At 38.6% G+C, this 10,661-nt stretch overlaps 1 protein-coding gene across 1 annotated transcript; it reads left to right on the top strand.

Moving 5' to 3' along the window:
* Positions 1-4,391: 4,391 nt before the first annotated feature.
* Positions 4,392-5,038, top strand: LOC141630011 (protein FAR1-RELATED SEQUENCE 5-like). The gene is made up of 2 exons (XM_074442908.1): positions 4,392-4,706; positions 4,808-5,038. The coding sequence occupies exons 1-2, from the start codon at positions 4,392-4,394 to the stop codon at positions 5,036-5,038; spliced, it is 546 nt and encodes a 181-aa protein (XP_074299009.1).
* Positions 5,039-10,661: the final 5,623 nt, after the last annotated feature.

The following is a 10,661-nucleotide window of genomic DNA, read 5'->3' as shown; positions in this document are numbered from 1 at the left end:
GGATACATACATAATTTCCTGGACAATTGAGTAAATTAACTCTGATTCGTAACTGTACCAATTAGATTCATATATTCCGTATAATAAATGATGAATACGTTATACATACCAAGACCATTCCCTAAAAGTGAATATAGGTGAATATAGTGGTTTATCACCTAACTCCGAGAATTTGTTTGTAACACCCCCATATCCCAAGATGCCTTACCAAGACCACATAGCGCATGAGAATACTACCATCTCTGTTACCCAAGGCATAGTAATCAAAAGTGACCATCAAGAAACATAATTTAAGTATAAAGTTTAAAGTGATTACATCAAAACCAACCGTAAAGTAAAATACAATTGTTCCAAACCAAAAATCCAACTAAGTAGACAAATGTATTATGACAACACAGCGGAAGACTACGATTCTGACTCGTGATGACTCCATCCCCAGCTAATCCCGTGCGCATCCGAGATATACCTACTAAACAACTGCTCACCACCCTCGAACGGATCACCACAGTTTTCAAAACATTTAAACGGGGTCAGTTACTGCATAAACAAAATAAGACAATACAACAGATAGTTACAGAGTCATAATCCTCCAACACCGTCATGTCACCAAACATCTGACTACACACTAAAGTGTGTAGCCCTGCCAGAATATCCATCGCAACAGATATTCCACAACGCCAGTGGGAGACCACATCCATTCCCAACTAGGCCCTGCTCATCTCCATCGAGCGAATAACCCATGTTCCTTAATGTGCACATGCCCCTTGTGACGGGAACCACAAGGGGCGAATCAAGGGTGTGAAGCTACTCCTTGCGAACCATAGACAAACACAACCAATCACAATATCAATGTAACAATGCCAAAAACCAATTACGATATAATCTACATGCCAATCAATCGACCAAACAACCATCTTATAATCATTTACACAATAACTGAGTAGGGAAACCCTACCTTTTCGCAATCCGCTATAAGTGCAGCCAATCACACAAATGTACAAAAGTACCACATCATCACCTACAACAATAATCAATAATTGCACATCATAAACCGATTTCTACCCAAAACCCCCAAATCACCCAATTAAGGTTAGAGCAATATTAATTATCTGACATAAAAACAATATATGAAGCTTACCCACAAGATGACAATCACAACGGTGTGATGAACTCAGAAATCCGATAAACCCTAGCCATGATTTGATAGCAATGAATGAAGAAAAAGAGCGTCATAGTTTTCTTTTGTGAAAAGTTTGAGAATAAGAGAAAAAGGTAAAAATGAATAGTCGAAATAACTTTATAAAGCTCTCCACGCGTTACTATCAAACTCGGCTGGAAACCCGTAAAACGCGACTTACTCGATCGAGTAACTAACGTACTCAATCGAGTACCCATCAGGCAGAACGTACTCCAGAATGCAAAACTAACTTACTCGACAGAGTAAGTCCTACTCGATCAAGTACCCAACAACCCAAATATCTGAGGTATTACATTGTTGAACGTCCATGTGTACTTCTGTAGACACCTCGTTTCTGCACCTCTCGCCAACCACCAAGTGATGATTGGGCCGCATGTTTGATTATGTGAGTCATTTATTACATTTCGTAAGTTCGTCGACATGTGATAGCTCAAACAGTCGAGTCAACCTCATGGTCATCATCTACGCGCCAATACGGTTATTTTGACAGTAATTAGAGTTTATTTGGAGTCCGGGCCGAAAACTGTTTCCATTTTCTAAACCGTCTAAAACCCGAGTCAGAATATTCTAAAATTTTACGGAGTAATATACCTAAATTTTATCCTTTATCACAAAAATATCTACCTTGCGGAATAAGGAAGCTAACATCTTCCCTAATTCCTAAAATCAATCGCGGAAATCTTTCTTGCTGAGGAGGAAACTACCCAAGAGAGAACGCAGCAGGTACTGCGCCTCTTGGAAAGGTCGCAGTTCCTGCTGCGCCTCTTTCTGGGCTGCTATTTCTCACGTTTTCATATTTCCTCCGGATTCCTTTCCTAATTTTACCCTTACCATAATTCCTCCGTGTGATTAGTATAAATAGAGGCCTCCGCCTCACATATTCTTCACGCGAGTGTCCGCCCTTCTCTTCTCCCTTTGCATTCTAAGACCGCGCTCTTGCTTTTTGACGCCTACGTGCTTGATTAATCGACCACGTAAGCTCATATCCTTCTGAGTACCAGTCAAGTTTGCATGACCGACCAATTTGACCACTACACTTCAATTAATTTAATCAACTCTTTCTAATTCCTCTTTAGAGGGAACTTTCATTCTACATTGAGTCGAGCAATCACTAATACGACAACTTAGTTAATCTCGCTTCGTCAAACATGTAAGTATGAAGGTGTAAAACCCAATTTATTTATTGTTTTTTATTTCATATCAATTAATGTACGAGTTTATATCACGAGTATGTCTAAAACCGTTTTAAACTGTTTTCAAAATTACGTTTTAAACCCCTTTTGACGGAGCAGCAGAGAGACACTGTCGAGAAGAAACGCAACTACTGTTGCGCCTTCAGGAACAGTCGCAGGACTTGCTGCGCCTCTTCCAGAGGCTGCTTAGCCGCTATTGCTCTTCTTCTTCTTCCTCGTGTTACTCCTTTGTTTCATTCGAAGGCTCATTTTTTTCTTCTTTATTCCTTTCAGGTTTTCTCTTCTTATTTATTCACAAGCTTATTTTATAAAATCCCTTTTTATAATTCTGACCTAAATCCCTTATAATCCGATATTTGTGGGTTTTCTTCATTCAATTCAAGTTCGGATTCAAGAGGCTCGATTTGTTCCTATCAAGTCCCTCGAATTCGCCTTTGATACATGTTTTTAATTCTGTTTACCTTTTCTAATTTACGTTTCTACTTTTGAAGTTTGTATATAAACCCGTTTTCCGACATCGTGTAATAACTAACTCATAACAATTTGTTTTAATTTGTTTTTTGTTGTCTTATGACGGTTCCCGATGCATATAATCTGACTAAATCACCTTCACTCGAGTTGTATACCAATAATCCCCGCAAATCAACCGTAATCAATCAACGAACCATAACGATTAACAAGTCTGACTTTCACAGTCAGAACCCAACTCAAGAACATTCGCATGAACTGATGCGCCTCTTCTAAAAGACGCAGCAGATGCTGCGGCTATTCTAAGGTGGCTTCTGCCTCTGAACTCGTCTTGTTCTGACGTAGGCCTTCTAATTAGGTTTTAATCGGTTATTATCCTTATTATCACTATTAATTCGACATATTTTTCGTATTTCCATGTTCTTTTTAATTCTTTTTTTTATTTCAAAACTCTTTTTAAGCATACTTGTGACGTAAATTCAAGTTATTCTTTGTAATTCATTTGTAATTTATTTCTCGTAATTTATCTATTGCAATTTATCATTCTTGTATGATTTACTTGCATGGAAATTCACATGTAATCAACCTAATTCCAAATTCGATCCTTCAGTTAATTCTAAATTGTTTGTCAAACCGACATAGTTAATATTCACATGCTAGGATCAATCCGTGGATGTTTCATTGCATGCATACATACAACTGACAACATATTGAGTATAAATAACTTCCCTGATCATTAGTAGAGGCCGCCATCGAGGCGGGCAGGATTAGGTGTTCAAATAACTGAGCTTCCTAATATGTACCCTCACCCCTTACTCAAGATCTCTGTGAACATCCGTGTTCATTGGCATCACGAGAGTCAATCTAGACATAGAATGCTAAGGGTAACGGATTTATTAGTGTTCATGTCACTACTTTGTTTCTTGACATGGCACGAGGTATTCGAACGGTTCCAATTTTCCATAAAAATTGGTGGCGACTCCATAAGTGCAGGCTTGTCAAACCTTTCACCGGTTTCAATGCCTTTTAAATCGGTAACGGCCCATGATGTGCCTCGGCCTCGCGCCGCAGTTCTGTGGGAGAAGTGCCGCTGCCTCGAAACCAATGCACGGGTACGCATGGCGCAGATGGCTGTGTCCACAGTTTGGCGACTCCGCTGGGGATGATACACTTAGATTAAGTCTAGTGTTTCCTAGGTTGAAACTTGAACAAGGATAGGGAATAATTTGTATGAGACAGTTGTCAGTTTTCATTATTCGACCTTCTTAGGTCGTTTTAGCTAGCCTTCCTAGGCTTTACCCAACCCATTCGACCAATCGTTCCATCTGGACGGTGCAAGTTCCTATTTGCATCTAAAGATGGATAGTGATTGACGTCAATCATACCACGATACTCACTCATGTTTTTATCAAGAGATTTCATTACTCGTGCGAATGGACTAGTAACCGACCCGACTCATGTTTGGCACGGACCTCTCCACTGACCATGAGTGAATCCCTGCTTATTTCAAAGATGTTTTCATGTCTGGGTTAATGAGGGTTACCTCAAGATCTGAAAGTGAAAACAGTTTCTTCGATAGGTTCCTCTCAAGTCAGGTGACACTCGTTGAGTTTTGGATGTGCTTTGAGAGTGCGATAGAAGCACAAAGACACAAGCAGTCTAAGTTGAACAATGACAACAAACACTCTCAAATTCCACTGAAAACAAAGTTAAACCTCGAAGTTCATGCTTCTGAAATATATACACACACACACACACACACCATTTTCAAAGACTTTCAAACAGAATTAGTTACAGCTCTATTTCAGTGCAGCTTCAATGACGTGGAAAATATTGATGACACAAAAGTTTTTATCTTAAAAAACTCAGGGTAGCCAAACAAGACATGGAATATAGCGTATTCGCCGGATAACAACAATGTTATTTTTGTTCCTGCTCTATGTTTCAGAGACTGGGCTTGTTATGCAGGCAATGCCTTTGGCTTCTACACAACAAAAATTTTCAGAAAATACGAGAAGAGTACATAGTGCAAAGATGGACTAAAGCTGCAATGAGTAAGCCTGTCTCTGATAAAGATGGGAGGGCCGTAGATGTCTCTCAACTATATTCTGACCGGAAAATTTTTGACAATCGAGTTGTAGCAAGAGGTTTATTCCTGCGTCAGCATAGCAGAGTATGATGAGGAGGACATGAAATTTTTGATTGAAAAACTGAGAGATATTAGATTGAACATGACTGATAAGAGAAGCTTCCCAACAAACAAGAAAGACAAGATGAAAAAAAATGGAAAAGTATGTGGGCTTTAAAGAACTAAGAAATTAGTAATTCAACTTCCTGCTAAATCTAAAAACAAGGGTAGGGTTAGGGGAAAGAGAATTGAATCACAACTATTAAAAGCCTTCAAGAAAAGAGGAACAGAGAAGAGGTACTGCAAAACATGTAGACGACAAGGACACAATTCTCGGACTTGCAAAGAAACAAATCATCTGAAGGGTATGTATATTTTTATTTCTTCTTAAAGCATATTACGTTTAGAGTAATAACCTTCCAAAATCATCACTTTTATATGATGGGATATAAGATCTTAGAGCAATGAATATTACGGTTGTTCTGAAAGGACATAATAACTCCTTTAAGATTTTTTAACTAAACACATAAGAATTTGAGAAATGTACATTTGGATAACATTAAATGTATATTAATTTAGTTGTTTATGTAGCAATTTTCTCCATGTAAAATCTAATAGTTACTTTATATTCTGATGCATATTTACCAAATTTTACCATGAAGATGACGATGAGGAAGAAGATGAAGAAGATGATGAGGAGGAGGAGGATAATGAAAAGGAAGATGCCAATTTTTGATTTAAGGATAAACATCCATGCTAATAGGAGAATATTTTTAAAGCCTTGTACTTATTATTCAATTTTTTTATCAAAGTACATTACGTTTACAGTAAAGGTACACATACGTTGTTCAGAAAAGACTGAATAAACTACATTAACATTTCTTGTGAATGTACATTACGTTTTCATCAAATGTCCATAAATTTAAAAAATATAGTCTGGTACGAGTAGGATTCAGTAGGTTAGTCAAATAAAACTAATCCTAGGATTAGATCTAGTTAGCTGTTAGTTTGTTGAATAAGATTTAGTTATCTGGTTATTATGAGTTGTTAGATTATATTTAGGAAGAGTTAGATTAGGAGTCTATCTAGTTAGCTATATAAATAATCATCTTGTATTCAATTTTTGGGCAGTCAAGTTATAAGAAAAAAACGCAGCTTTATGTAACCCGGATTCGACGAGTTTTTGATCCAACTTTTGTTATTTTTTGACGTGTCTCAATCAATAACCCGAGTTATAGTCAATAGGTCTTGACTATATTTCACCATTATTCGGATTATAGGTCTAATCCGAGCAAATATCCCCACGGATTCAAAGGTGTACCTCGGTCTCACGAGTCACAAGTTCGATCCACATTACTATAATTGTCGATTTATTTAAATCGCTTCCGCTTTCGTATCATATGGTATCAGAGCTTCGGCTCTTGATTCCATAAATCTAGACGGTCCTAGGCGCTTCAAAGCCAAAGACAAATTGTTCGTTGAATTTCTAATTGCAATTGTAGTTCAGGGGTTAAACTCGAGCAGGTAGTTCGAGGGTTAATCGGATTTTGCATCTCAGGAGCACAAGTCTAGTAACTTGCTATTTAAGGCGTGACAGATTTTAAAAAAAAAAGTTATTGTTCACGTGTACTATTCATTCGAAAAAAGAAAAAAGAAAAAAGAAAAAAAAGGAGACATGGCAGGAGTGTTCGACTTTGAAAATATCTACGAGGACAATATTAGATTTGATCCCTCATTGCCTCCTATATTCGACGATTATCATGAGGAAGAGACATGAGGTTCTATCAAGTTTCAAGATCAGCCTAATACTTATTTGGCCGTTTTTCAAATAGGAAAGAATGCTGCAACTGCGAAAGAATTGTCTTGTCTAAATTGTTTGTTTGATAAAGTGGTTCATGGTAAAATTTCAAGACTTGTACACGGAGGGTGGTGGGGTGGATGGCACAAGAGGGCTTTAAAATTAGGAGCAATAAACGAGCTACAAGGTTGCATCAAAGGTGGTCCGACACTATGTTCGTGGTTTTTGCTAATGTTCATCATCAAATTTGCATCAAGACTGATAAGATTCATCTTTGATCCCGGAGGGTTGAGTTTTCAAGAATCGAGGGCAATTCCTTCTCAAGAGGAAGGGGATGATACGAGTAGGATTCAGTTGGTTAGTCAAATAAAACTAATCCAAGGATTAGATTTAGTTAGCTGTTAGTTTGTTGAATAAGATTTAGTTATCTGGTTGTTATGAGTTGTTAGATTAAATTTAGGAAGAGTTAGATTAGGAGTCTATCTAGTTAGCTATATAAATAATCATATTGTATTCAATATTTGGGCAGTCAAGTTATAAGAAAAAAATGCAGCTTTGTGTAACCCGGATTCGACGAGTTTTTGATCCAACTTTTGTTACTGTTTGATGTGTCTTAAGCAATAACCCGAATTATAGTCAATAGGTCTTTACTATATTTCACCATTTTTCGGATTATAGGTCTAATTCGAGCAAATATTGTAATACCTGCCCTTTTAGGGATCCTTTGACCAGCATTGACTGTCCTTGGGGGAGTGGGAGTAACCTTAGGGAAGCGTGCCAGACCATCTTGGGGTGCGTTTTAAGAGTGATACTCGATAGAGTAGAGGCTACTCGATCGAGTAGCTAGGGTACTCGATCGAGTAGGGGGCCACTCGATCGAGTAGGTTGGGTACTCGATCGAGTGCCTGGATTTCAGCGGGGGTTTTATATCGCGTTTTGTCAAATCCGCAAATCACTTTCATTACTTTCCTCCTATCCTTCAGCCGCCTCTTTCCCTTCCCTTCACCTCAAAACCTCCATGGATGCCTTTTGAAGATTCTTGAGCCTTAGGAGAGCGTCTCTTGAGTCGGGTAGCGGTCTTTTGCTGAGTTTTCCCCCTAATAGGTATGTCACAATCATCATCCGTGCCTTTGTCTCGTTAGTTAGGGTTTGCTTGTTGTAATAGATGTTTGTATGGTGCTAATAGGCTTTGCTTGTGCGCTGGATGATTTGTTTGTCGGCATGGATTAGTTGCGGATGCGTAAAGGTAGGTTCGCCTACTCAGTTTCTGTAGATGGTCTAGTGTGTCAGTTGTTGTGATTGCTTGTGATTACTTGGTGTTGTGACGGCATGGTGACGATTGTGGTGGTGATGGTGTTGTTGATGGTTCTCGAGATGCGTTCTCGGCTGAGTGGGGTCACTTGCGGGAGTGGCTTCACGCCCTAGTTTCGCCCCCCGTGGAACCCGCCACGAGAGGGGATGTGCACATTAATGAGCAGGGTTATCGCTCGGTATGATGAGCGGGGCTTAGGTGGGAACGGCTGCGGTCCCCCACTGGCAGGGCTGGTCCAGTGGACAGTCAGTGATAGAGGAGGTTGGTGTGTTGTGGTTGTGTGTGAGCCGTTGGCATTATATTGACTTGCTAGTTGTAGTTGGGTTTGCTCTGTTGTATCTCAGTACTGACCTTGTATGTTTGTTTATTTGTTGTGTGTCTGCCGTGATCCCTTATGGTGAGCAGTCGGTCTTAGCAGGTGTTGATGTTGTTGATGGCTGAGGTCCGGGCAGGGAAGAGTCTTCACGAGTTTCGTTAGTCACGTCGAGTAGTAGCCGAGTTGTATCTTTTGTATAGTCTTTGTTTAAATCACTTGTAATACAGTATTATAGTTCTTTTATTGGCGTTTGGTTATTACTTTCCTCGGGCAACCGAGATGGTAACGCTCTTATATCCTCGGGAAGGCCTAGTTAAGGCTCCTCTGAATATGGGGGTGTTACAAAGTGGTATCAGAGCGACGATTTTGGAACCTGTAACAAATGAACATAATGAACGTAGAGAGTCTAATAAAATGAACCTGGTGTATGTGTTATGGGAGCCCCGGCTGATGCTAGATTTTGGGTTAGTAGGCGCCCTCATTTCAAAATCTTGGCCCCATGACACTTAAGCCAGTCACATGGGATGGGAATGTGAGTCCGTGTGTCTATGTGTGCTATGTATGTTAATTGTGCCGGAGTTACCTCCGGTTAAGTTTTGTTAGGATTAATTGAGGTGTGATAGTACTGTTTGGGCCGAGTGTGGTAATCATTGACGAAATTATTGAAGCTCGTTGGATGATTAGTGAGCTTATAGGATAGCTAGGAGTTATGTGACGGGATTATATGTCATGAAGATGCATGAAAGTGTGAATTTGAATGTGTAATATGATTAGCGAACATGTAGATGGTTGTCATAAAAATTTATGATGACGGAAGTTGTAAGTGAGCTTGTAGACCATACCGCGATAGCTATAATGAAAATTATAGTATGGATGAGTAATAATTCGGGTCACGATATATGGTAATGTGTATATGCTTTATTAGCTAGTTGAAATTTTCCATTGCTAAAATATTTGAATTATGCAAAATAGATTGCTTAGAATAACATATAATACATAATTGATTTAGTGATTGGCAATGTATATAATTATGTGACAAATAAATAGGGGGATATTAATGTTAATCATACGTTTGAACTTGATGTAAACACGAGTTTAGTAATAGCATGTAAAGTAAGTAAATGTAATAATATGGCACGGCTAGGTTTATACATAACTCGGTGACAGGTAGACCGAGTTGGGTAATTTGTATAACGTAACAGGATATGTCTCTTAGTTGTTGGAGAGTTGTATGTTGTGTGACGATGGTTATAAAACGTGATTGAATGCGATGACTAGTGTCGAATTCCGAACTTAGTTGGAATCGACACGCGGTGTTGTTTTTGCAGGAATCTTCAAAGTTACTTCATATTTTTGTTCGAGTACTTAACTATACTTGACCGAGTGCGAGTGCTTACTTGACCGAGTAGACCTCACTCGATCTAACTAGGGAGCTATGATGTCGGGATGTGGGAAAATTTCCGCAGTTACTCGATGATTTAGCTCCTACTCGATCGAGTAGGGTGGTACTCGATCGAGTACCCCAGGCACTCGATCGAGTAGGTTACTCTGACAAAAGTGACTTCATGGGGTTTTCTTAAAACCCCTAATCCTCCTATATCTTCTTCTTATTCTTCTATATTTCGACACCCTCACCTCTAAACTTCTCTCAACTCCCCTATTTCCTCCAAAATCTTAGCTTTCTCTTGGGTTGGTAGTGAATCTCGGGGTTAATTTTCTTAGTTTAATTCGTTTCTTGCCTTACTAATCAATCAAGGTATGTTATTCTTCCTAATTTATGTGATTTGTTACTTGGAATGTGTTAAAATAGTGCAATAATCAGAAATTTTCGATTATAATGATCAAATTGGTGCTTTTAATTGTTGAAATATGATTCATATGTCTCCTTTTTCATGGTTGTTGGTGACTATATGCTGTAAATTAGATTAGAGATTGCAATAGTAGGACCCGAAATTTCTAGGGTTTCCAATTTGAAATCGATTTTTGGCTGTTTTATAATGATTAGATAGTAAAATTGAGCTTTAATTATGGTTTATATCATGTTGGAGGTTAGATTTTAACGATTTTACCCTTAGAAAGTTGCCTTAAAACTCCGTCTTAAAAGTGTCTTATGAGAAATTCGTGACCTAGAATGAGAAAATTGATGTTGTAATTGACAATATAAGCATGAATAAAATTCCAACATGATAAAAGAAACAATGATTGATGAATACATGCCACAATTCTCACAGCTGTAAAGACCGTCTGA

The sequence above is a fragment of the Silene latifolia genome, chromosome Y (assembly GCF_048544455.1).
Source record: "Silene latifolia isolate original U9 population chromosome Y, ASM4854445v1, whole genome shotgun sequence".
Classification (NCBI taxonomy): domain Eukaryota; kingdom Viridiplantae; phylum Streptophyta; class Magnoliopsida; order Caryophyllales; family Caryophyllaceae; genus Silene; species Silene latifolia.
The sequence above is the reverse complement of the archived record's forward strand: the minus strand, read 5'-3'. Positions and strand labels throughout refer to the sequence as shown.

Coding starts and splice junctions, on each gene's coding strand:
- LOC141630011 (XM_074442908.1), top strand. CDS start 4,392: ATGAGGGTTACCTCAAGATCTGAAAGTGAAAACAGTTTCTTCGATAGG. Junction 4,707..4,807: donor AAAATATTGATGACACAAAA/GTTTTTATCTTA, acceptor TCTATGTTTCAG/AGACTGGGCTTGTTATGCAG.